This window comes from Entamoeba histolytica, genomic scaffold (assembly GCF_000208925.1).
Source record: "Entamoeba histolytica HM-1:IMSS scf_1104750516537 genomic scaffold, whole genome shotgun sequence".
Lineage (NCBI taxonomy): Eukaryota > Evosea > Mastigamoebida > Endamoebidae > Entamoeba > Entamoeba histolytica.
Window position 1 is genome coordinate 1 of NW_001914955.1, and position 26,053 is coordinate 26,053.

At 25.2% G+C, this 26,053-nt stretch overlaps 12 protein-coding genes across 12 annotated transcripts, besides 3 other annotated features; 4 read left to right on the forward strand and 8 right to left on the reverse strand.

The window, feature by feature from the left end:
- Positions 1-29: 29 nt before the first annotated feature.
- EHI_017550 (uncharacterized protein) lies at positions 30-704 on the reverse strand (the record flags this gene model as incomplete). Its single annotated transcript, XM_001913732.1, has 1 exon — positions 30-704. A coding segment is annotated over one exon (675 nt), but the record flags the coding sequence as incomplete, so codon positions are not given.
- Positions 705-807: 103 nt separating this feature from the next.
- Positions 808-1,167: a repeat region.
- Positions 1,168-2,649: 1,482 nt separating this feature from the next.
- EHI_017560 (uncharacterized protein) lies at positions 2,650-3,723 on the reverse strand (the record flags this gene model as incomplete). The annotated part of the gene is made up of 1 exon (XM_647155.2): positions 2,650-3,723. The coding sequence occupies one exon, from the start codon at positions 3,721-3,723 to the stop codon at positions 2,650-2,652; it is 1,074 nt and encodes a 357-aa protein (XP_652247.2).
- A 283-nt stretch (positions 3,724-4,006) lies between these two features.
- On the reverse strand, positions 4,007-4,663 carry EHI_017570 (uncharacterized protein; the record flags this gene model as incomplete). The annotated part of the gene is made up of 1 exon (XM_649076.2): positions 4,007-4,663. One exon carries the CDS (start codon positions 4,661-4,663, stop codon positions 4,007-4,009), a length of 657 nt encoding a protein of 218 aa, XP_654168.2.
- A 386-nt stretch (positions 4,664-5,049) lies between these two features.
- EHI_017580 (uncharacterized protein) lies at positions 5,050-6,999 on the reverse strand (the record flags this gene model as incomplete). Its single annotated transcript, XM_647154.1, has 1 exon — positions 5,050-6,999. One exon carries the CDS (start codon positions 6,997-6,999, stop codon positions 5,050-5,052), a length of 1,950 nt encoding a protein of 649 aa, XP_652246.1.
- A 452-nt stretch (positions 7,000-7,451) lies between these two features.
- EHI_017590 (uncharacterized protein) lies at positions 7,452-8,030 on the forward strand (the record flags this gene model as incomplete). Its single annotated transcript, XM_647153.1, has 1 exon — positions 7,452-8,030. The coding sequence occupies one exon, from the start codon at positions 7,452-7,454 to the stop codon at positions 8,028-8,030; it is 579 nt and encodes a 192-aa protein (XP_652245.1).
- An 896-nt stretch (positions 8,031-8,926) lies between these two features.
- On the reverse strand, positions 8,927-10,525 carry EHI_017600 (Ser/Thr protein phosphatase, putative; the record flags this gene model as incomplete). The annotated part of the gene is made up of 1 exon (XM_647152.2): positions 8,927-10,525. The coding sequence occupies one exon, from the start codon at positions 10,523-10,525 to the stop codon at positions 8,927-8,929; it is 1,599 nt and encodes a 532-aa protein (XP_652244.2).
- Positions 10,526-10,819: 294 nt separating this feature from the next.
- Positions 10,820-11,462: a repeat region.
- Positions 11,463-11,697: 235 nt separating this feature from the next.
- Positions 11,698-19,459, reverse strand: EHI_017610 (uncharacterized protein; the record flags this gene model as incomplete). Its single annotated transcript, XM_647151.1, has 2 exons — positions 11,698-19,017; positions 19,079-19,459. 2 exons carry the CDS (start codon positions 19,457-19,459, stop codon positions 11,698-11,700), a joined length of 7,701 nt encoding a protein of 2,566 aa, XP_652243.1.
- A 207-nt stretch (positions 19,460-19,666) lies between these two features.
- EHI_017620 (nitroreductase family protein) lies at positions 19,667-20,283 on the forward strand (the record flags this gene model as incomplete). Its single annotated transcript, XM_647150.1, has 2 exons — positions 19,667-19,808; positions 19,868-20,283. The coding sequence occupies 2 exons, from the start codon at positions 19,667-19,669 to the stop codon at positions 20,281-20,283; spliced, it is 558 nt and encodes a 185-aa protein (XP_652242.1).
- A 41-nt stretch (positions 20,284-20,324) lies between these two features.
- On the reverse strand, positions 20,325-21,554 carry EHI_017630 (uncharacterized protein; the record flags this gene model as incomplete). Its single annotated transcript, XM_647149.1, has 2 exons — positions 20,325-21,422; positions 21,471-21,554. 2 exons carry the CDS (start codon positions 21,552-21,554, stop codon positions 20,325-20,327), a joined length of 1,182 nt encoding a protein of 393 aa, XP_652241.1.
- A 255-nt stretch (positions 21,555-21,809) lies between these two features.
- Positions 21,810-22,357: a repeat region.
- Positions 22,358-22,716: 359 nt separating this feature from the next.
- Positions 22,717-23,100, forward strand: EHI_017640 (uncharacterized protein; the record flags this gene model as incomplete). Its single annotated transcript, XM_645689.1, has 1 exon — positions 22,717-23,100. The coding sequence occupies one exon, from the start codon at positions 22,717-22,719 to the stop codon at positions 23,098-23,100; it is 384 nt and encodes a 127-aa protein (XP_650781.1).
- Positions 23,101-23,222: 122 nt separating this feature from the next.
- EHI_017650 (RhoGAP domain containing protein) lies at positions 23,223-24,464 on the reverse strand (the record flags this gene model as incomplete). The annotated part of the gene is made up of 1 exon (XM_645690.1): positions 23,223-24,464. The coding sequence occupies one exon, from the start codon at positions 24,462-24,464 to the stop codon at positions 23,223-23,225; it is 1,242 nt and encodes a 413-aa protein (XP_650782.1).
- Positions 24,465-25,536: 1,072 nt separating this feature from the next.
- Positions 25,537-25,848, forward strand: EHI_017660 (uncharacterized protein; the record flags this gene model as incomplete). The annotated part of the gene is made up of 1 exon (XM_001913733.1): positions 25,537-25,848. The coding sequence occupies one exon, from the start codon at positions 25,537-25,539 to the stop codon at positions 25,846-25,848; it is 312 nt and encodes a 103-aa protein (XP_001913768.1).
- Between the last annotated feature and the right edge of the window lie 205 nt (positions 25,849-26,053).

Consider the following 26,053-nt stretch of genomic DNA (forward strand, 5'->3'; position numbering starts at 1 on the left):
CCAATAAATATTAATCCAGAAACTATCACTACTATTAATGCTGGAACTAATTGGCTTGCTTTTACTTTATCTTCTTCGACTTTTAATACACATTCTTCTTCTTCTAATTGGTAATTTTCATATGAATTACAAATACATTTTTCTCCATTAAACATTTCTCCTTCTGAACAGATAGTTGTATTGACGTAATATCTATTATGTTTTCTATCACATCCAACTTCTGATATTATATTGTATTCAGTGTATGTTTCACACTCTTTGTTATTATTCATTTCATGTGCAAATCCAACATATGTGTTAGTGTTATCTATAAGAAGTGTTGATACAACTGTTCCTTCTGTTCCATTTTCAACACAATAATTCTTAAATACAGTCACTGTATATCCTGTCATTCTTTCTAATTTAAAATCATTTGTACATTCGGATGAAGGGATGTGAATGTATTGAAGGGAATTGTTAAATGATTCAGTGATTTGATTTGCTTCAATTATTTTGTGTTTGTTTTCTATTTTGATAGTGCATGACTTATCGGTATAAGTACCAATGGATAGTACCAATGTTGATTCATTAAACAAATATTCATAATATCTTTCATTATAATATGTGCATGTATTGATGGGGAAATAAGTGAATGATTGTATTTCATCAACAACATAATATTTGTCAGCAAACACACAAACAAGCAATAAGAGGAATAGTAACATCTATTGTTTTAGTGAATAAGAATTTATATTCTTTGAAATTTTTATTCTTTTTTCTTCTTTCTTTCATTTATTAATTTATTAATTTTTATTTTATTAAATTATAGAAGAGTAGATTTGATAATGAATCATTTGTAAAATTTATCTATTTAATTTAATACATCACAGTATATTCATTAAATTTATAATTGATGAATATCTTCTTTCTAGTCATCATATTTTCTATTATGTATATGATGAAACACTCATAATTAAAATATTTTAATGTTTCAATTACTCATTCGTGGTTTATTGTGTTATATGTTTTCTTAATGCCATAATATGACTCATCATATTTTGGGTATTTTTCTTCTTTCTGCTGATTCATCATATAACTATTACTTATTCATTCTTTGAAATAAAGATACTTTAATTTACATTCCAATTGATTATTACTAATTTTAAATGATTCATTATCATGTTAAATGGTGTTTATTAACATTATTCTCTTTCCTGTTTATTCATTCTATTTGTATCAAAATAAACGAATTATAGAAAACAACAACAACAACAATAATAATAATAATAAAAGAAATAATGATACTATAAAACAACACAAATGAATAAGAATTATTTAAAATAGAATGATAAAAAGAATGATATGAAGTGATAATAAAGAGTATTTAAGTATTTAAACGACATATTTTGAAGTTATAAACATCAAAATAAAAACATAATAATAAATAAAGAAGAAATAGAAATAATTGCAAAATTCAACAATGAAATGATGAAGTTCATAAGAAATAACACCAATAAATAAGAAGTAATAAGAAAAAGAAATAGCAAATGATGAATATAAATGAAGAGAAACAAGAAAAGGAAGAAAAACATGAAGAATAAGCAAATGAATAATTTCAACAAAACAAGAAGACATGAAATAAAATAGAAAATAAATGAAGAAAGAAAGCAAACAACTAAATAATAAAGAAAATATACCTAAATAAATACAACAAGATAAAACAAATATAAAATGAACAAGTTCATTAATATATAAACGATTTAAAAATCTTTTGAATAACAAAAGATAATAAACACCACCAAATTATTTTAATTAATTAAACAAACACAAGAAGAATTAATTTCAAAAGAAATATGATAATGATAGTTATAAAATGATAAAAAAGAAATTTAACAACAAATAAATAAGAAAGAATAAGAAAAAGACAAAGTTGAAAAGAATAAACATTCTGTTTCACAATGAAATGAAAGATAAGAAATAAAAATAAACGAACATGAAAGAAAACAAAAGAATATAAAATGAAGAAGAATAAAAATGAATAAAAACAAAGAATGAAAAGTACATAACAACAAATAGACACAAATCAAGAATGAAACAATAAGAATAAATAAGAATAAGAAATGAAGAAATATATCAACATAATTATCAACATAATTCTTATTCTTTATTTTATTCATTAATAAAACTATAATCATTTTATTCTTCCTTTCTATTTCAACAATAATAATCAAAACAACAAAAGAAAACTAAACAAAACTAACACAACAAAAATAAATAATAATACAATGAAGAATAATACAAAAGAATAATACTAAAGAAAATAGAAAGTATTTCTGCTAAAAAAGATAGAAATAATAATATAATAACAATATAAATGAATATAATTTAATCTAATCTTATTTTATTCATCTTCTTTGAATATTTTTATTCTTCTCTTTTATATCTACATTTATTAAAATTTCTTCCTTTTTTAAATAATTTGGTTTTAAGCTTTAACTTTCATGTACTAAAGAAAGATAAAGAAATTGTGGAGTAGTACAATTTCCTTAACAAACTCATATAAATTGATTTTTATTGTTAATATGTTGTAAAAAAGCATTGATGAAATGAGCATGAAAACATAAAACTGAGAGTAAACAATAAATTAAAAGCCAAAACAATGAAAAAGGGTTATTTGTCGATGAGAAGAGTAATTGAATCTAAAATTTTTGTTGCGTCTTGAGGGTTTTCTGTTTTTTGCATTAATCCTTGGTCAAGAAGGTCTTGGTAGATAGCTCTTGATTGAAGAACAAAGGCACCACAAGCGACCCAATTGTTTAAGTCCATAACATTGTTATATGAAAAAATTTTAGACAATATGTCAACAGTGCATTGGGTGGTTCCAACAAAACCAAGACCAGTAAGTCGTGACTTAATAATTTCTGGTCCACTTCCATTGTATGCATTGAATAAAGCATAACAAATTTCTAGATAACGATAGATAGCAATAAATTCATAAATATTTAAATGACCAGTTCTAGAGGTGTCAAAAATCCTCATAAATCTAAGTGCTGTTTGTGGAGATAAACGAATACATCCAGGATAACTTCCTGTACTAATTTCATCAATCTCTAATGTACCGCTATGATCTTTATCAACTTGGTTAAACCATGCAATAATTTGTGAAAATTGTTGTGGTTTAATGGATTGAATGATTGGGAAATACCACTTCTTCTGAAGTTCAAATGATGGAGGTTGAGGAAGTCGTTGTTCTGATAACTCCCAAGCAGGAACTGCAGGTGGATGAAGGTCAAAGATATTTACTTCTATTTGATTAAGAATTTGTTCTTTCTGAGATGAAGGATATTGTTGAGTTGTTGAATAAGTACCTTGGTATGTTTGCTGTGGTGGGTAGTTAGGGTTTTGTGGAGCTGTATATGTTGATTGTTGTGTTGGATAAGAGGATGTTGATTGTTGTGTTGGATAAGAGGATGTTGACTTGACTCCAAATGAAGGTTGTTGTGATATATTTGGCATAGTTGGTGGTTGGTATGTTGGTTGGTTTTGTCGTTGTTGAGCAGAGGAATAAGTATTTGCATAAGGTGATGTTAAATAAGTTCCTGGTGGATTAAGTGTTGAAGAAGTCATTTGTTGATTTCTATAAGGATTTGGTTGGGTTGTGTTTTGTTGTTGAGGATATGGATAAGTATTTGGTTGAGGATAATTATAAGGATAACCTGATTGAGAACTGTATGGGTATTGCATTGTAAAGAGGAACTAAAAGATATTTTTTCATAACTTTTAATAATTTTAATTTATTTTATTTAAATTAAAGGGATGTTTTAATATTTTTTATGGTTTGTTATGTTGTTTAGAATAATGTAGTTTTATAATAATAAAAATATTTAGAATAATGTTATTTATTTTTAGATTATTGAAAAAAGTAGAAAAAAGTAAAAAAATGATAAAAAAATGATAAAATTATAGTATAATGAATAGAAAGAAATTACTTTATTTTTTTGGATAATTCTTTTGACATCTAAAATAGTTATCCATTTTCTTTTTGTTCAAGTTCTTCGGTTTCAGAACCTTCATCTGCATAATAACAGACGTTCTCTTGTGCGATTTGAAGTTTTAACTTTTGTTCATCATTAATTGCAAATGAAGATAGTACTATTTTTTTTAACTCTGTATTTCGGTCGAATAAATACATAAGTTTATTATAACATCCCATTCCAATTTTTTGTTCAATATCTTCTGTAGTATACATAATAGTTGAATCACTATTTAAATGTTTAGGAATTGTTTTTAATTTAATTGCAGGGGGAATAACTTCTCCATTAATTTTTTTAGAAGAAACTTTCTTAATATAAGAATCAAATACATACCCTTCTTTTATTAATGAAGAAACCATTATTTTTATCGCTTTTGAAGAGCAATACCTAGAACGATCTTTACAAGATCCTGCATTAGTTCGATTACTATCAAAAATTAATGTAAAATTTGAATCGAATATTTTATTAATAATGATATGTGATAACCCTTTAATACCATTTCTCTTCTGTTTATCGATAATAATAACATAGTTACATTCTTGAAATAATAACCAAACTAATGCTAAACTTCTTAAAATTAATGAATTTGAACTATTTAATTTTCTTTCAGCAGGATTTTTTGGTTGTTTCTTTGATTTGCTGTCATTCATTTTAATAATGTATTAAACCTGATCTTTTCAAGTTGACTTAAAACTAAAAAAACAACTAGTTTTAGAGTTAATGTTATGATACTAATGGTGCCTATTTACGACAATTCCTTTTTAATTCTTCAAACTCGAATTTCATTTTTATTTAGAAATTAGAAATTAGTTTAATGTTTTTGGATACTTCATATAAATAATATCATTCTTTTCGCTTTGATTATTTGAATGCTTTTGCTGACTTAATAAAAGATTTTCTAACTATTTAAAATACTGTCCCAAACTAACAACGACACAAAACTATAATCAATAAATTAGTTAATACATGAAACAAATCTAAAACTCAACAAGAAACAAAGTCAGTCAATATAAAACATTTCTTATCATTTTATAAGTTAAATTTTTTTTGTTTCGTTAAACATATTCTCTAATACCTTTTCCATTACTGAAATAACAAAGTCTGGAGTTAACATGTTTACAATATACACAAAATGTTCTTCATTCTCTTCATAATATACTTGAATCCAATGAATTGCTTCTTCATTATTATCAGAATCTAAAACTACTTCCATCCATCCACAAATGTCTTGTGCCAATTTTTGTGTTTCTTCATCAAGACATGAAATATCATAAACAAATCTATCAGGTTCTTCATTATCATGAATAAATTCAGTTGGTGTTTCAAATTTAGAAACAACCTCATCTATAGAAAAGAATGTGTCAATATCTAATCTTTTTCGTATACTTTGTGCTAAATTAATTAATAATACAGCAAGTTCTAATTGAGTTTGTGTTCCAATCAAACTAACAGCTCCATTTGAATGAATTAACATTGGTCCAAGAACAACAGCAATATTTCCTATTCCCATTTGATTAACATCTTTATATTGAATAATAGCTTCAGCAAGATTTAATATGATACATAATGTATATTTGTCTTTCTTATTTAATTTTTCAATTATTTCCATTAATACTTCTTCTCGTTTATTCTCTTCATTTTTTAGTATTTCTTCTGCTATTTGTAAATCAAATAATCCGACTGTTGCTTCTCGTAAATAACTTTTTAATACACCAACAACATTATGAACATCATTTACCCCATGATTCATTTCATCAAGAAATCCAGTTGAATGTTTAATAACTTTCTCTATTAATTTTTTAATATATTCATTATTTCCTGATATTCTGAAAATTCCTTCTACTTCTATTCCATGCATATAAATCCATCTACAAAGATCATAAACTACTTGTGGGTCTGCTTGTTCTTTTCCTTTCTTTTCTTCTTTTTTCTTTTCTGTTTCAAATTCAAATATAATTTTTTTTGCACATTTCCTTCCTCTTTTTGATACATATATATATGCCTTGTTATTTGTTGCAATTGCACCTATATCCTCTTCTTGATTTACAACCTCTCCATTATTTTGATAGACAACAACATCATCATGTAGTCCTTCTTTAATACTTATCATAGTTTTTTCAATAACTTCTCTAACTTTCATTTGAGATGCTACTTTAAATGTTTTGTTATATGTTTGTAACAAAAACCCAATTTCAACAGTAACTTCAATATTTTTCTTTTCTTTTTTAATACTTATTTCACTACTCCTTCTTTTTTCTCTTCTTTCCATAGTACAAACAGTTTTTCTTTTCCAAATATCATTTTTATGTCTTTCTTCTGCATGTTGTTCTTTGTCAATTACTTCCTTCTTCTTTTTAGTGTCTTTTACTTTCTTTTCTTCTTTACTTTCTTTTCTTGGTGATAATTTTTCTTTCAGTGATTTCGGTCTTTCTTTACTCCCTTCTTTTCTTTTAGTTTTTTCTTCATTTTTTTTTTGACTAGAGCTGTCAATAATATCATCTCCGTGGTGCTCAATAATGAGTTCTTTTGAGTCTATCTCTTCACTTTTCTTTGTAATAATCTCAGATTTACTTTGTTTCAACATTTGTTGTTTCTTATTTTTCTTAAACACTTTTCTTTTTGGGTTTTCCTCTTCTTCTTCTTCTCCCCCTTCTTTTTTCTTATCTTTATGACTTTTTTTTGGTGATTCTGATACCGTTGTTTTTTCGTTTGTTTTTCGTTTGAACATGAATGAAAGCAACCTCTCCTTACTAACCCTCTTTTCTTTGTCTTTTCCTTCCTGGTTTATTTCTTCTTTTTCATCATTCTCTTCTACTTCATTATTACTACTGGAACTTCTTGTTTTCTTTTTACCTGAACTTTTTTCTTTTGAAGGTAATCTTTTAACCACTTCATCTGTTTTCTTTTCTTCACTTTCCAATGGTGGGGTTGAGGTTCTGTTTGTTTGGTTCTCAAGTATTTCTGGTGTTTTCTCAATGTCACTCATGGAATTGTTCAAAAGTTCTTTTCGATTTCATTTGAAAAAACTACTTTGCACCTTTGTTCCAACTAAATTCCATTTTATTTTATTACAAATTTATTTTTATCAATAACACAATCACAAAATGAAAAACAAACACCAAAATTTAAAAAAAAAGTACTTAATCTTTATATAAACAAGTAAAGAAAAAATATAATTTAATTTTAACTTATTTAATTGAGTTTATCTCATTTACTTTTCAAAAACTCATTAAATACACAAATTGATAAAAATATGCTGTGACAAAAGAAACAGATTATTCTATTATAAATAAAGAATTTAATGTTGATATTTTTGATGTTTTTGAGGTACTTTTGAAATTAAAGAAAAATAATAATATAAAGAAAAACCTTCTATTTTAATAAATTTTATGATAAGAATTAATAAATGTTTTTAATCTAAAATTCTTTCATTAAAAGATGGAATCAATTAAAGAAAGATATGAGATGGTAAATCACTATTCAATGAAATGGTTATTAGAAGATATAGACATTAATAAACAACAACACCAATACACATATTTTTGGAAACCATCAATAGAAGAAGAAGTTAATAAGAGTTGTTTAGGTAATTGGTATCCTTCAGAATTTGATTATGATGGAATTCATTACTATTTTTGTGAACAATTTCTAATGGGATGTAAAGCAAAATTATTTGGAGATGATCAAATATTCAAATTAATATTAGATTCTAGAAACCCCTATGAAATGAAAAAATTAGGAAAAAAAGTAAAAGGTTTTAATCAAGAAGTTTGGGATGAATATAAAGCTGCTGTTATGTTTGAAGGAGGTCTTGCTAAATTTACTCAAAATCCTCAACTCAGAAGATTCTTGATGGAAACAGGAGATGATATTCTTGTTGAAGCGAGTAAATTTGATGCTGTTTGGGGGATTAAAATGGAAGAATCAGATGAAAGAGCAAATGACCCACATCAATGGTGTGGTGAAAATATTTTAGGATTTACTTTAATGTCAATAAGAGATTATCTTCTTGTTTGATTCATTTTTATATTTGAAAATATTGGTTTTATATTTAATTTTTATAAAATAACATTTCTCTATTTAATAATTTATCTATTAAAATAATACTTTGATGTCATTTATTATTTCAAAAATTATAATAGTATTGAATATGTTTTTATTTTGTTTATTGTAATTTACTTGACGTTTTTTCTGTTAAAATCTTCATTTAATTATTAAAAATATTTATAAAAGTTCTAAAAATAAATACCAAATATAATACTTAGAATATTATTTTTACCTTCTTATTGTAAATACTAATTTATCTTTAATACTCTATACTACTACTTTTTTTTCATTAACTAATTAATGAAATAAAATTAAATAAGAATTATATTAAGATATGAAAATACACTAACTATATAACATTTAGTTTATATTTTTATTATTCAAGTAAAATTATTTATAAAATAATAACTAATTTTGTTTATTTAATTTTCAATCTGTTATAGTATTGATGAGTATGTTAAAATACAAATTAATTGTGGAACTATTTTTTAATAACTATAACATATATCAATAAATTTTATAAAAGAAATACATTAATCTTGAATAGTTTTTTAGACAAAAAAAATATAATTGTTACAATATTATCTAAGACGATATATATTTGTATTAAAATAACTTAAAAAAAACTTTATTTATACAGAAATATTGATAAGAAATAAAAGATAAAATGAATTATAAAGAAGAGAAATTTTAAAATGAATCTTCAAAACATAAAAATGTAGAAACAAGAAAATAAACCATTATACTATACATTTAATGGTGTAGGTTCTTATTAATTATACTGGTTAGACAATTTATTGAAATAAATAAAAGTTATAATCATTTTTAAATCAATAAAATTACTTAAATAATTATTTCAATGAATTTTAGAACAATTGCATAATTTCTTTTTTCATTGGATTATTAGAATTAGCAAGAGTAGTAGCTCGTTTTCTTCTCTCTGGTTTTGTAGGGTTTTTTTGTGTTGTATTTTTTTCTTCTGATGAAGTTGGTTTAGATTCATTGAATTTATCAAATTCTAATGCTCTTTTAAATAGTCTATCATTCTTTTCTTTATTTTCCATAAATTCTTTTCTTATTTTAGCAAGACGTTTATATGTTGGGTCTTTTTCAGAGTTCTTTTTCATCATTTCTTTAATTTTACATTCTAATTGTGCATCTTCTTCTTTCTCTTTTGGTCCATCTGTTGTATATTTTGTTATAAGAATTAATTCACTTACAACTTCAACTAATTGATCCATTAAAGCTTCTATTGAAAATGAAATACCATCTTGCATGTTAGGAAGATATGTTGGATGATCAACAGCATCAAATTGTTCAAAACAAATAGAGTCAGGTTCAAGTCTCATAAAACTACCTTTGTTATGATACATGTCACAATAATTAGGAGCAGAAAATACTGTAATACATGGTGGAACATCAACATCTTGTAAGAAGTAATGAAGTTTATATCCTTCTTCCATAACTTGATGTGCACGAACAACACAAGTTAAGTTATTAGTTTCAAGAAATGGAATAAGACTTTTTGCTCCAAACAAAAAACTAGTCATTCTACTTGTATTTTCAATAAAATCTATATCTAACCAATTTTCAGCAGATTCTGAATCTAAATCCTCTTCTGGTGGTTCATCTAATGGATCAGCCCATAAAATATCAGATAAAGGTCCATTATTTGGTGGTTCAATAAAACGATTAATAGAATTATAATCACAAATATTTGTCATGTCAGGTGAAATTCCACCATGACAACATAAGAAATCTCCTAACTCTTTTGTTCCTACACGAACAGCAATAGGAAATGAATCAAAAAGAGTATAAACTAATTCTAATAATTCATTTGATTGATATTTTCGAGTAAATTCTGATGCAAATGTCATATTTTCAGACATAATTCTACTTTCATGATTACCTCTTAAAAGGAAAAACCTATGAGGATAATTAATTTTACATGCACAAAGATATAATATAATTTCTGTTGAAAAACTCCCTCTATCAACATAATCACCTAAAAATATAAATGTGTTTTCTTCATTCTCTGGTGGTCTTACATCAAATATTGTTAACATATCATAAAATTGTCCATGAAGATCTCCTACAATAATTACTGGAGCTTGTCCTTCAATCATATTAGGTTCTTGTTTTAAAATGTTTGTTGCTTCTGTGATAATTCGTTTAGCACAATCAGGATGAAGTAAACCTTCTCTACTTAAATGGTTTCGTAGTAATGATAAATTAGGTTTTTTTTCATCGGCATATAAAAAGTTTTCTGGTAATAATCTTGTTTCTGGAATTGGTACATTATCTTTTATACGACCATCTCCAACAGGTTTAGGTAATATATTATCCCACATTATTGAACGTTCCTCAACTTTCTTTTGTTGTTGAATTTTCGGGATTTGATTTTGTTCACTAATAGCAACACTTGCAGATCTTGTTTTTTTCCCTCTAACCCGTCGACTGCTCATAAAAAAAAAAGTATTTTATCATTTTTTAGTTTTTTCTACTCAAAATTATTTTTATATTAATCTTTAATATGAAGGAAAAAATTTCTTTGTGTATTTTGTTTTAGAACTAAAGATGGAGATGGAAATATAACAAAGCTTTTAATAGCGTAAATTCACTTAAAATTAAATATATTAAACAACGTCTGACTAAAATTTCTTAACTAAAATCGACTCATTCCAACAAATGAAAAGAATAAATATCATGAAAGTGTCAGAAAATAAAAGACTAATTTAATTAAAGAAATTACAATAAAAAAAAAAAAAAAAAAAAAGAAATCAATTATGATTAACCTTATTTTTAGGTTTTTCATCATGTTGAGAAGTGAGCGAATCAGTTTCTTCAACACGCTTTATTTCTATTGAAATAAAGTTTTTGCAAGCATGCTCGACTTAAATGGTTCCTCATTTAAGTTGCTGCCTGACTTTTATTTTGATTTTAATGAGTAATATAATATTTCTCATTCTTTATATTGTTGTTTTAAGGAGAGTATATCCATAACTTACTGTTATAGCTCATCTCCTTTTACCTTCGACACCCCTTAAAGAAACCCTATTCCTTGATAATATCATTATGTTTAATTTTTGTGCAACAATATCAATTATATATGCGTCTTCTTTAATAATTGATAATTCTTAATACATAATACCTCCTTAGTAAATAATAATCCTTATAATTAATAATGAATAACAATACACGTTAATGAATAACAATACACGTTAATGAATAATAATCTTTTATAATAATCACTTCTAATAAATATTAATAATAATAAACAGTTAGTGTTGAATAGATATTATCTCACCAAAGGCACATCATAACCAGACGATAACTGGGAGATTCGAAGCATGGGATTATTTTAGGGTTTCATGTGGTGTCTCTGACGTGCCATCTTCGAATACATTTAATTAAAGAAATTACAATAATACAAAGAAAAAGAAAATAATCAATAAAAAGAAATGAGTAAAGTCATGAATTATTTATATTTTATTTTTTGCTTTTATTATAAAAAGAATAGATATTTATCTTAAAAAAAGAATTAACGTAGTTCAAAATACCTTTTTATTAAAAAAGAAAAAGAATTATTATATTTATTTAAACAAAATAACATAATACAAAGATAAAAATTGTTATTTTAATTAGTATCATTTTTTTCAATGAAGTCATTAATTTCATTTTCTAAAGAAAGAATTAACTGCCTAAATTCGTCAAACATTTTTTGATGTAGTTTACAGTCGTCATTATTAATTTTTTTCTTTAAAGTATCAAGACTAGCTCCAATAATCTCACAAATTCTTTGTAAAATAGTAAATAATTCAGATACAGAAGGTACTTCACATCCAGTATAAAACCCACTACTTAAGAATGTTTCAGTAATTTCATATACACTTTCTTCTTTTTGTTTTGGTTGTAATAAATTGCCAACACAAGTTTGAATATTTTTTAATTTAGCAGAATCTTCTTTGCCAGCAAGTTTAAGGTCTTGATAAGAAGATAATGTACTTGTTAATTTATCTAATCTGTATGAAAGAATATCTGTAACGTTTTGAATTGGTGTTAATTTTGTAACTTCTTTATCTACAACTTGTTGTCTTTTTAACCCACATGGCATAGATAAAGATGTGGTTAATACATATCGTTCTTTTGATCTCTTTAAGATATCTGTCTTTGGCCCACTATCATCTTCAAAAACAAATAATTTTGTATTAGTTAATAATGTTTGTGGGTCTCTTATTGGTTCATTATCAATCATAGGGAAGACTGCTTTAACTTTAACATAATTAGTAACTGAATCATCAACATGTTCATTTTTATCAATAAATGGTATATCTTTAATACCTGCTCCTGCAATAAGACTTTTAAGTTCTTTATTAAAATCTTTTAATGGTTTTTGTGAACGATAAATATATCCAAATGGTGTTGATAATGATTTTAATGCTTCACCAACAAATTCAACATGGAAGAAATATCCACTATATATATCCACTGTATTATCTTTAACATCCATATTTTTATATAACTTTTGAATTGTTGCATGACATTCTGCTAATTTTCTATAATCTAATATTTGCTCATAATATGGTAATTCAAAATTACATAATGCTAACGCATAATTATATAAATGAGATGTATCAAAATCTTTAACTCCTTGTTTTATATGAACAATCATACTTTCAAATGAACAATCATTATTCTCTTGTAATTCAACAACTTTATCTTCACTCAAAAAATCTTCACATATTTCTGTTAAAAATTGAATAGGAAGGTCATTAGATCTATTTGCGATATGACAATAAATGTAATGAACCATATGTAATTCACACATTCCTGCTTCTACAAAATTTAAATTCTTTCGATTTTCTGCTGCCATTTTATTAAACCATGTTAAATGAAGTCTTGGATTATGTTCATAATCAATAGTACTTTCATAAAACTTTTGAATAAGAAATTCTGGATCATTTGATTTTTTAGATAACTCATCTAATTCAACAAGTTTATTAATCATTTTTCTCATTTCTTGATCCATATCATCAATACAATGTTCAAATATAATTTGTTTATGTTCATTAACATCTAAAAATGCTTCATATCTAAATCTATCATTCTCATTTAAGAAGTATTTTCTTTCATCATCTACAACTATTTTAATTTCTTTCTTTTTATTACTTTTTTCTTCTTTTTTGGGTTCTTCTTGTTTAGAATATTGAAGTACCATATCATTAATATCTTTAAAGTTATTTGTAACTGTAACAGGAATGAGAGTATAATCACAGTATGCATTAATTTCTGGTATTTCCATTTTTTCCATTTCATCAATATTTTTCTTTATACTTTTAAGGTTTTGTACTTTACTAAAGAAGTCCTTATCTTCTATTGTTAATTCTTTCTTTAAATTACTAAATTGAACAAGCAACCCAAAGTATTCTTGTCTTTTATTATTATTTCCTTCTTCAATTACTTTTCTTTCTTCAAAGAATTTTGCTAATTCATCAATATTATTAATTCCTTCTTGTATTAATGAATCACATTTTGACATAAATTCTGATCCAAATGGTTCCATATTTAAATAAGTTTCTGAAGTTTCACTTCCTTCACTATTATTTGAATCTGTAGATAGTCTTGACGCATTTATATTAAATTGTTCTCCTTCGGCTAATGCAATACTTTTTCTTGTTTGTCTTCTTCTATTATTAGCACGTTTCATATCAATAACAACAGCATTTACTAACGCTTTTAAATTGTCAAATTCTTCATGAACATTTTTTTGTATTTGAATCATTTCTTCTTTTTCTCCTAAACAGTCATTTGCAATTTTACTTAACCAAACCATATATTCATTTGATTTAGTATCTTTTTCTTTCATTAATAATTCTACTGTTTTACTCCATTCATATAATTTAATTGCATTTACAGCAAATTCTCTTTCTTGACTATGCCATTGTTTTTTAAATGTCATTCTTCTTTCATTTGCTTCAATTTTTTTAATAAGAACATTTACTTTTTCTACAATACTTGCACTCATAGGAAGAATTTGTTTCCAATATTCAAATCTTAAACACCATGGCCTTTGTTGTCTCATTAAATGTTCACTTTGTTTTTCAACAGTATCATCACTTACAGCAAATCTATCTTGTACTCTACTAAAGTCTTGTAATGTGGAATTAGTATAACTATCTCCTAATGGTTGATCATACAAATTCTTTGTAACAGAACTATGCATATCTTCTATTTCATTCATTACTTCTTTCCTTTTAAGTTCTAATTCTTTTTTCTTTTCTTCATACATATTATAACATTCAATTGATTCTTTTACTAATACTAATTTTTGTTCAAATAATTGTTCTACTAATTCAAGAATATCAGAAAATTGTTTATCTTCAATTGGGAAATATGGATTCTTTTGTCCTGTTGTCTCCATAACTTCTTTATATTTTTCTAATCGTTCTTCTGCTTCTTTTTTAATTTGATTCGCTTCATTTTCTCTCATAACTCTTAATGTTCTTAATTGTTCAATTGTTAAATTTTCACTCATCATTTCATTAGGAACATTATTATTTGGTTTTGTCATAACAACTTTTATTACCCAATTTAATGTTTCAAGACTTTGTTGCATATGTTTTCTAAATATTTCCTCTAGTTCAATTGCCTCTTTTTGATCATCTCGAGACCTTTTATCAATAAGACTTAAATGACCCATCATCACTTTAAATTGTTCAATTAAACTTGTACATCTATCACTAAGTAATTTAACAAAACAACACTCTTTAAATTTTTCTTCAATACGCATTTTAATCTTTTTAACATCAATTCCTCTTACTCTAAGATGTTCTGGGAAGAAGTCACAAATATTTAATTTTAAAGTAGTATATCCATTAATTAAATCAGCATTTAATGAATCAAGAGGTTCAAGAATTTCTTTATGTAATTTAACAACATTATCTAAAAATGTTAAAAATTCATCTGTTGCTCCAGCAGCAACACCAAGTTCTAATTGTTGAATTCTAACAAGATATTTTGTATCATAAATACCTTGTTCTTTATAAATTTTAATTAGTTTCATAATAATTTCTCTTGAAGAATTAAAGTCTTTTTGAGGAAGACTTATTAATTGACTAATAGTACGTTCAAATTTATTTTTATTTTTCATTAAACTTTGTAATTGACTAAGTGCACAAACAATATGATTTGATATTTTTGATAAATCTTTGTCACAAACAAAATTAATTTTTGAAAATATGTATAGACTTTGTAATGCCATTTGACATACTTTATCATTCTCTGAACTACATAATTTAATTATATTCTTTAATAATTGGAATGAGAAGTCAACACGTTTAGTAAAAATATAATTACAATATTTACTTAATATCTTTCTTACAAATGCAAATAATTGTTCTGCATATTTACTATTCATTGGACAATCAAATAAAACATTATTTATAATATTTTCAATATCACCTAATGCAGTTTTAGATTCATTATCACTTCCTTCTGTAGCACTTTCTTCTTGTTGAGTTCTTTCATACAATATTTCTAATGCATCTAAAGTAACCATAACACAATCATAAATTATATAATGATGAAGAAAATCATATTCATTTCTTTTTATTGAAATACTCATAATTTTTCTTCTTCTATCTGCCTTATTTTTATTTTCTAATTCTTGTTCTTTAAGCATTTCTTCTGTAGGTGCTTGACTTGGCCTTCTTTTTTTAATATGAATAATTTGCATTGGTTCTTTAATTGTTATTTCTTTTGTTTCATTTTCTTTTGTAATATCATTAATAACTCTTTCTCGCATTTCTTCTACTTCTGGTTCAAGGTCTTTAAATAATGGAAGTGGATATCTAGATAATAACAATAATGACCTTCTTATGATATTAACTATTACTTTAACTCTTGACGGAACTTCACCAGTTAACCATGACTTTAATGTTTTATCATCCATATTTTTTAATACAAAAAAGAAACAAATAGATATCATCTCTACATCCTCTATTCCATCATTTTCTCTACATCTTTTATTTTCCCAATCAAGAATAGAATCATTATCATCAATTAATCTTAATACAATTCCAAGTAACATATTTGATATAATTCCTTTTTTATTTTGTAATTTAGCATCAAGGTCTAGTCTTTGTAAAAATGCAACCAACGAATAAATTCCCATTTTAGATAATATTGTAGACTTTTGTGAAATAAGAAGATACTGCCTAATCAATAAATAAACTGGAAAATATTTTTCTAAGACAATATCTCCAAGCATTCCAATATCATTATCTTTCATTTCAATATCATCTGGTAATGCTAATAAGTCAATATATGGAAATTTAGAAAATAAATTTAATGAGTCAAGTCTTAAAACTGTTAAAAACATTACTTCTTCACTTGTTTGTTCATATTTAACAAAATTATTTTTTACTTCAACATATGGTAATGAAAGTTGTTTTAAATGATATTCAAATACTCCCATAACTTCACTTCTTCCTAATATTCTAAATAATTTCATTAAAAATCTAACATAAGCCGCATTAGCCTCTGCAAGATTTTTATACATTTTATTAAATACTCTATCATGAAGTACTTGTGAAAATGTAGGTGTAAATGCTTGAAGGAATAATTTTTTAAATGAATTATATGAAATTTTATTATTTTTAATTGTTTCTGGATCAAACCATTTCCCACGTTCATCTTTTAATGCATGTTGTTTATCTAAATATTTAATTAATGAATGAATAATAACTTCAAATAAAAACCAAATATGTGAAAATACTTTTGATATTGTTTGAGCTTGATCTGTTAAACTTAATTGACTTTTTAATAACATAACTAATGTATTTGGACATGAGTCTTGACATGTACAATGATATTGAAGATATTTAGATAAAACAGGATGTCTTACAACTTTTGGATTTGACATATTTTTACGATAATATTTTTGTTCAAAATTACTTACTTTATCAACAATAGTAAGTACTGGTTCAAGTAATATTTTATTTACATTTAATAATCCATTCATTATAACTGGAAAGAAATGAACACAATCAGTTGAAGGTATTTTTTCTGAAATATTTTTAATTTGTTGAATAAGTTGATCATCACTTTCATTTTCTGCATATTTAATAAGATAATGAATTAATTTATATGTATCTTCTGATTGTGGATAAACACTACTTAATCCATTTAATTTAATTTTTAAAAAATATTTTGACACTTCATAAAACTCTGTATGTTGAAGATAATTTTTTGATGGATTTTTTAATATTGGAAGAGTTACTTCTCCATTCAATGATTTTAAAATTGAAAATGATCCTGTTTTCTTAGACTCATTAATAAATCCATCTTCAAAAAATGAATAATATGCATATAATGGTTTTGAACTATTTCCTGTTTCTTCAGCAGATACATCAGTAATAGTAAATAATAAATGATGTGTTTTCTTTAATGGAAAAGGTAATTCTACTTTTAATTCACTTAAAAATTGTCCAATTTTTGTATGTGAAAAAGAAGTAATTCCATTTGAAGTCATTTCAACTTCTCCTTTTCTGATATTACTTTTTTGTGGATAAAATAATTTAAGATCTAATGATTCATCACCAATATTACTATCACTATCTCTTAAACAAACTTTAATTACAATTCCTGATCTTTTTCTTTCTTTTCCAATTGATACTTCATTTGGATAAATAATTAATTTATTAGAATATCTATCATAAATATCACATAATTCTTCATTTTCAATTAAATCCTCCATAACTGGTACATCAATTACTTTTTCTTCTTTTACTTTTTGAATATTTTCTAATTCAGTTAATCTTTCATTTCCTAAATATAAATGGCATTGTGCTTCTTTCCAATCTTCAAGTGTAGTAAATCTAATAGTTGCTAACCAACATCTTAAATCAATTTCTTTAGCTTTTTTATTTTTTACATCTTCAATTAATTCAAATATTCTTTTTTCATTTTCAATATCTTCTCTATAAAATTTAATATTTAATAATTGTCCTTTTTTTTCTTTAAACATTTTATTAACTGGCATTAATCCAATAACTAAAAGTTGTTCTCTTTGAATATCAATTTTACTTGTTGCTATTTTTTCTTTATATTTTTTCCCCTTTTTATCTTCAAGTCCTTTTTCATACATATCTTTAATTGATTCAATATCATTATCTGCACTTTTATAATGTTTTACTAATACCCAAAGATCTCCATTTTCAATATCATATGGCCATAATCTAATAACTACTGGATTTATTTGATTTAATACATCAAATGTATCTGTTTTTCTATTTAATTCAACAAAATAATCAGCTGTTAATTTCCTTTTTGAATTTGCTTCTAAAAGACAAAATGATGAAACTATTTGTTCTCCATCTCCTCCTAATGTATATTCAAATACAAATGGTTTTCTATCATCATTCATTTTCATTGGAACTTCAACACTTTCTGAAACAATACTACCAGTAGAAAATACTGGATTATAAAAATCAAATAAATTGGGATTTTCTTTTCTTCTATTTGAACGTTCAATAATATCAACCATTTTAACATCCAATTGAATATTATCTTTATCACTTTCTTTTTGATCAACTGATTCTTTTGATTCAATACCTTCTTCTATTTTTTCATTACCAAAAATTCTCATATAATTTTTACACTTCTCAGTTTTAGCAAAATCACTTAATCTACTTGGATTAATTGAAGAATATATCGTTTGTTTTTCTTTTATAACGATTCTTTCTCCATAGAATTGTTGTTCAATTAATTTTAAATATGAAATTGTTGATGCATCACCTGTAAGAGGGAAAGAAATTGTAATTCCATTATGTTCTCCATTAATCTTTTCTAAAGTAAAATCATTTTCATCAAAATAATTATATAATTTTGATATTGATGTATTAGCTTTAAATTGATCTGCATAAATGTCATATACATTTTTTTGTTTTGAATATTCCTAAATTAATTAATCCTTTTATGTTCTTTCTTTTTTTCTTTCTAACTTTATTTAAACAAACTTTTAATCGTTCTGAAATACTTTTTAAATAAATAATAAAATCACAAAATTCTTTTTGATCTACTCTACAACTTTTATCAGTAAATCTTTCATTAAATAATTGTTTTATTTGAGACTCTGTTAAATTATATCTCTGATTTGTACTTACTCCATCAGTAGATGATAAACACTGTTTTATTTGATATACATCTAATTCTCCTGTTCCTTCAGTGTCGTTTCTTTTAAATGAAACAATAGAATCTGCATATAAAACATCATTTTCTCCTTGTTTAGTTTTAGTTTTAGCATGTGAAACACAAATCTTAACTGGAGCAGGCGTTTTAATTTCGCCGAACACCAAGTCCAAGAAGTCTTTCTTGTCAGCTTGGTCCATTCCTGTCATTCAAATTATTTTAAAATTTTTTTAGTTTTTCTTTAATTTTTTTATTTTTCTTCTCTTAATTTCCTTCATTCTCAAAATACCTTCTTCATTATAATTTATTATTAAATTATTATTCAAATATTATTCTTTGTCTATTTATATTTTTTTTCTTTTTTTATAAGCCACTCTTCCTTTTTTGTTTCAAGGTTTATTTTTAAGATTGTGATTATGAAAAGTTTATACAGAAGAACCTGCAGAAAATTTATTCAAAAGGAAGTTGAAGAAAACAAATTAAGTCATATAATTGATGCTGGAAGAAATGCTCCTACTGCATATGATGAACAACCAATACGATTTTATGTTATTAAAAGTTTGACAATTCTTTCTTAATTTCTATTTTCAAATTTAGTAATTGACTAATAAGACTAGACAAACAAGTTATTGCTAGAATTGCTGAAAATTGTCAAGAAACAATTTTTAACTTAAACCCAAAATTGTATGAAGAAAGAATGAAAACGTTAGGAGTTAAATCAATATTAACTTATGACTGCCCATGTGCTATTATTTTAACATGTGATAAATCTAATGATAATACAAATACTCATTTTGATGTTGGTTTTATTGCACAAAATATGTTATTAGCAGCTAATATTGAAGGACTTGCAGCAGTACCAATTGGAGTAATAACAGTAGTAGCAGATAAATGGCTTGATGCTTTACATTTAAAAACGAAAATAAAGAAAGAAGAAGAATTACTTTTAATGATAGCTATAGGGTATGGTGATGAAGATTATTTGTCAACAATGGAACCAAAAGAATTAAAATCAAAAGTAGTTTATCATTAATAAAACAAAATTTTAATTTAATAAAAATTAGAACTAACAAATTAATTATCTTGTTCTTTTTCATCACTTTTTAAATAAGCTAAAGAAGGATCACGTGATGCTAATAATTCACGAAGGTATTTAATTTCCTCTTCTAAGTCTTTAATTTCCATTTTCATTGAAGTCATTTTTAATAATAAATCAGATTTTTCTTTTTTAGTATTTGTTGATAAAGCCTCTAATTCATTAATTAATCTATTGTAAATTCTTGTTGTTTCCATTTCTGATGAAAAATGTAGTTGAAGTAATACACCACTCTCTGAGGTAACAAATTGAACAACATTTCTCCATTCAACTTGCATTCTTGGTAATAAATCTTTAGCCTTTTCTTTATCAATCCATGGTAAATCAATTTCTATAGAGTCAATATCAGGATTTTTAAATTGAAGAATACGTTCATCAATGCTTTGTCGTTTGTCAGAGGCAAATTCTTTTAAATATGCTTTCCAATTATCTTCAGATATTTCCTCTTCAGTTGGTTCAGCAAACCATGACAATACTACTGAAACAGTTTTTAATGATTCAGCTTCAACAGCACTTTTACTTTCAAGATTGGAGACTAAATAATTTCCAAGAAGACGAATAAAGAATAGTCCTCTTAAAGCACTAATTTCAACATTTGGAGTTCTTGCATGAAGTTCAACTAAAGCACGAGACATAAAATAAAGGAATGTATTTGAGAAATTAAAAGTGATAAATAACTCTGTTAATTTGTAAATAATGTCTTTCATTTTATCTAATGACTTTTCAACCCCTGGATCCCCTGTATTTCCAATAACTAATTTAGACTTATTCTCTTCAATAATTACTAAGACAATTTCCATTGCTTTATTAAAGAAGGGTTTTAATTCATTTTCTAAAATTACTTTTAACACTCTTAAATATGTTGAATTTCTTTTAAAAATTGCCTGTGGAGTACGGAAACACTCTTCAATTTCTCTTACAATTAAGTATTTAATAAATTGTTTTAAACAACCCTCTTGTAAATAATATCCAACAATCATAGAAGTATTATTGAATAATTCTTCTGGGGTAGACATTAATGAACAAAAATGCTTAATAACACCAGTAGGAATATCGTTGGTAAGATTCAATAATAACTACTAATAAGTTTTGACTAAACTTATTATACTTAAAAAAAAACAAACCGTTTCAAGTGGGTTAGATTCACAAGTGATAAAATCAGAAGAACGAGTACTTAACGAAAATCTTGTTGGTTGAGAACTTGCCATGTCTTCGTTTTTTTATTTTTAAGTTCCGTCAAGTTTACATTCATTTGATTGGTAGATAAAATAAATAAGAAACTATTGTTTATACTCTTTCTCAACATATATAACAAAAAATTTAATTATTATTATTAAAAGAAATTTTGTGTTATTATTGTTTTGTTTTTTACACATTCTTTACAAAAAAATAAAAACAAAGCTTTTAATCGAAAGAATCTTAAAATATTCTGAAAATATAATGAATAAAAATGATTTAAAACAATAAAAAGTAATTAATTAAGTATTAATAGATTTTTCATCTATTCTTCCTAGCTCAGGGGAGACTAATCCCATCCCTGAGCTTATTAAAAAAGAGTAATCTCTTTGTTAAACCTATTCTTTATGTTTTTCTTGCAAAATGAGGAAACCACTTCTTTGCTTTATTTCTTCTTATTAAGGTTTTTCAAACTTCTTCTGCTTATTTCTTCTTTTTAAGCCTTTGTTTATTTTCTGCCTTAATTTTAAGGAATTTCATTTTTCTTATTTTATGAATGGGAGAAGGAATCATTTTATTACTACTATATTACTTTGACTAATCTTCTTTTTAGTCTTACTTTGACTAATCTTCTTTTAGTCATACTCACACTTCAGTAGGTTCTTATATTACATCCATGTAATATTCTACTATATTCTCTTGCTGCACCCTTTGCAGCATTCCCTAATACATTCCTAATTCAAAAGCACCGTCATAACCAGATAATAACTGGGAGAGTCGAAGTTTGAATTTGTACTAGGGTTTATGTGTGGTGTTTCAGACATGCCACCTTCGAACTAAAATGATTTAAAACAATAAAATAAAAGAAGAAAAAATCTCCAGAGATGTAAATTTAAAAATAAACAATGTAAAGGAAAAGAAGAAAATAAAATCAAAAAAAAAGAATTTAATATAAAAAAAAATAAAAAAAAATAGTAAACAAACAATACTAAAACTATATTCGAAGAAAGAAAAAAAACGAAAAAAGAATAAAAGAAGAGAAGTATTTATAAACCAACCAATTAATAAAGAAATAAAATGTTAGGGGTTTACTTGTTGTAGTTATTTTTGTAAATTGGGTCAGCAAAAATAAAAAGACAATGGGACACAATAATATAAAAAGACAAAGGAGGTTAATCTTTAATTTCATATAACATGACTAATCTCTCTGTATTTATCCCTGTAAATCCATTACTTTATGAACAAGTTGATAGTCAAGTTATGTACCCATCAAAAGACAAAATGGTAGTAAGAGAAAGTTCAATCAATGACAATTCACTTCCTTCAGGAAGAAGATATCGTCAAAGTGAATTGACCCAACAAATTTCCAATATTCGAAATGAAATATTTCGGATGTCTCAAATGATAGCAAATAGTAGGTCTAATTCACCAAATTTGCAATTGTATAATTCTAAATTAAAGAGCCTTGAATCTATTCTTCACCAAAAACAAAAACATCTTTTACGTTTACAAAAAAATGTTATTGTTCAAAAGTCAATAAGAAATAAAAAACGTTCTATTGTTACTCAAGACAATTAATACATATTTCTTCTACATCCTTTTTTTTTATAAAGTTCAACATTAATTATGTTTAATATTAATTAATTATTTGGTTGTTATTTTATCAATTTAAGGATTTTAATCAACAAAAACAATTTAAATTAGGCTTTTAATTGAATTAAAATTTCATTAATATGATCAATAATATAATTATTTACCCTAGCACAATGTTGTTGTTTGACAATTAAACACTTTCTTTCAGCAAGCGTATGAATATCTCCATTTTTCTTTAATATAATATGGTCAGGCATTTGGTCTAATCGTTGTTGAATAGTTATTATTTCTGTTTGAATATCAGCTATAAAACTAGCAAGTTCTTCACAGGTATTTGGTAAAGCAATTTCTTTTTCTGATTGAGAAATGTTATATGAATGAAAACAATCAGGTTGTACCTGTGATTCGTTTTCTTTTATTTTTTTCTTTAACTGGTCAATTAACATCATTACTCCATGAAAAGTATTATCTTCTGGCCATTTTCCATTAACAAAATATTGATTATATAAGAAATATGATGCAGCTAATTTAAATGCTTCATATTCTTGAATGAGTTGAGAATAAGTCATATCTTTCCATTCATCAGAACGATGATATAATAGTCTGTCTTGTAAAACATAGTCATAAATTTCTTTTGATGTTTCAATTTGAGGTAATACATGAACAATTTTCTTTTGTCTCTCAGCATCATTCTTCCAAAATGTTTTAAATGGGACACAAAACACTTCATATAATTGTGGTGGTATTAATTTATCACAATGTTCTATTAAAATTTCAATATACGTTTTAATAGAATTTAACTCAACCAACGTAGAATCAGAAGGGCGAGTAAGTACAGGAGCAAAACAAACGGCTAAATTTGTAGCATTCATTTTGTTTTTATTAGAAAATTTAGTAATATAATTAAGAAATATTAATATAAAACTTAATATATCAGCAGCTGCTGGGTCAAGAGTAGAAAATAGTCTTGAAGCAGATGGTGGGTTATTATTTAAATCTCTTAAATATTTGATATTTGTTTGTGGGATTAATGGTGTTGGTAATTCATAAAGAAATTTCTTTAAAATTGCAGTACATATTCCAAGGTCTTTATCAAATGCTTTAATTAAAATACTTTTTGATCCAAGACAACTTTTTTGATCTATTATCTTCTTTACTTTTTCAATTTCATGTGCCTGTGCAGATAACCTAAACAATCCTTGTTGAGTGATATGTTCTGGTTCACAAATATACATCACACATAAATATACTAATGAAGGAATCCGGTGGTCACATTGTCCAGTTTTTCTTCGTTGAATATTAGAGAGTGGTGTACCAAAATATTTGTGCTGTCTAAAAAAACTGTTCATATATAATTTGATTATTAGATCTATCTTATCTATTTCTTTGTCTGTTATGTCTTTTTTTCCTTTATTCTCATTTTTTAATTTTTAAAACTATGTTTTTACTTTTTTTTTCTTTTTTCTCTTTTCATTAGCATTTATTATGAAACATCAAATAACAATTTTTATTTTTATTTTCATTTTGTGTCTTTCTTATGGAAAAATCAAAAAGGCTATATTTAGATTGACTGATACAAAACAAGAAAGAAACTAGTGTGTCATATTAGTTACTTCCTTTATAGTTTATTTATTATTTTTTAATATACAAAAAAGTTGTGATGAGGACTAAAAATGTAGTATGGATTTCAGGAGATAATATAGAAGAAAAAAGGCTAAACAAACCGAAATATGAAGATTCTTTTCTGTACGAATGTTTGAATAAAAACTTTTCATTAATCAACTAAAATCATAAACAGTTAATCATGCAACAACAAGTCTACCAAAATTCCATTTATGTTTTTTCAACAACAGAAGTACCATTACTCTATGAAAATCAATTACATCAGACATTATCTGGAGATGAAATTAGATATAATCAGTTAATACTCTTTTTATTCCTTATTGGGTTTTGTAACCCATTAATATGGCTTATTAATTATATTATAAGTCGTGGTTCAAATACTGAACAATCAATTAAATTAGGTGAAATTTCTATTGGTCTGTTTATATTAACGGTGCTTCTAACATCTTTACTTTGTCTTTCTTTATTATTTTTTATTTAACCGTTTTTAACATAATAATTTAATATTTCGTTATTTATCACAAAAATATTTTTGTTTTTTATATAAAAACTTAACCACTGAATCTTCTGTTATTCTAAAAATGAAATTAATGAAAGAAAGAAATTTCTATAAATGACGAAAGAAAGAAAATACTTGAGACTATGTTCTAATATAAAACAGGTACCAAATTCCTTTATGTTGAGGGTTGTTTTTGGTAGATGGAATGTTTTAGAATATTTTTTAAAAGAAAGTGTATTTTTTATTGAATAATAAACTTCTAAAAATTTAAACCTAAAAATGAATCTCATTATTGTCAAATGAGCAGTATGACTGTCTTTGAACCTACTACTCCTTGGAAGTATGAAGTGATTTTTGGACCTTCAAATGATTTTCTTTATAAGAAAAATCCTTCTGTTAAAGTAAAAAATCCTTCACCACCAAATTCTAGTGGAAAGAAAACAAAAAAATATTGGTCCTTTGAACAAAAGATGTTTGCTGTTGAAAAAGTCCGTTTAATTGGACTTACTAAAGCTGCTAGATTCCTTCAAGTGACTGAACCAGAAACTTATGGGGATTTATCTCCTTCAACGTTGCAATATTGGATCAAGCAAACCAAAAGATCTCAATGACACATTTTTCTAATATCATTTCAATGTGAATTAGAGGTATGTTGTTGTTGTTATTTTTATTGTTTATTATTTTGTTGTTTTCTTTTATCATCTTCTGTAGTTATTTAAAACGCAGTCAATCTTTTCTTTTATATTCTTCTTTTTTTTAAATAACTCCTTTAAAAATGAGTTTAATCGTTGATATTCCTTTTTCCTATTTCGTTGT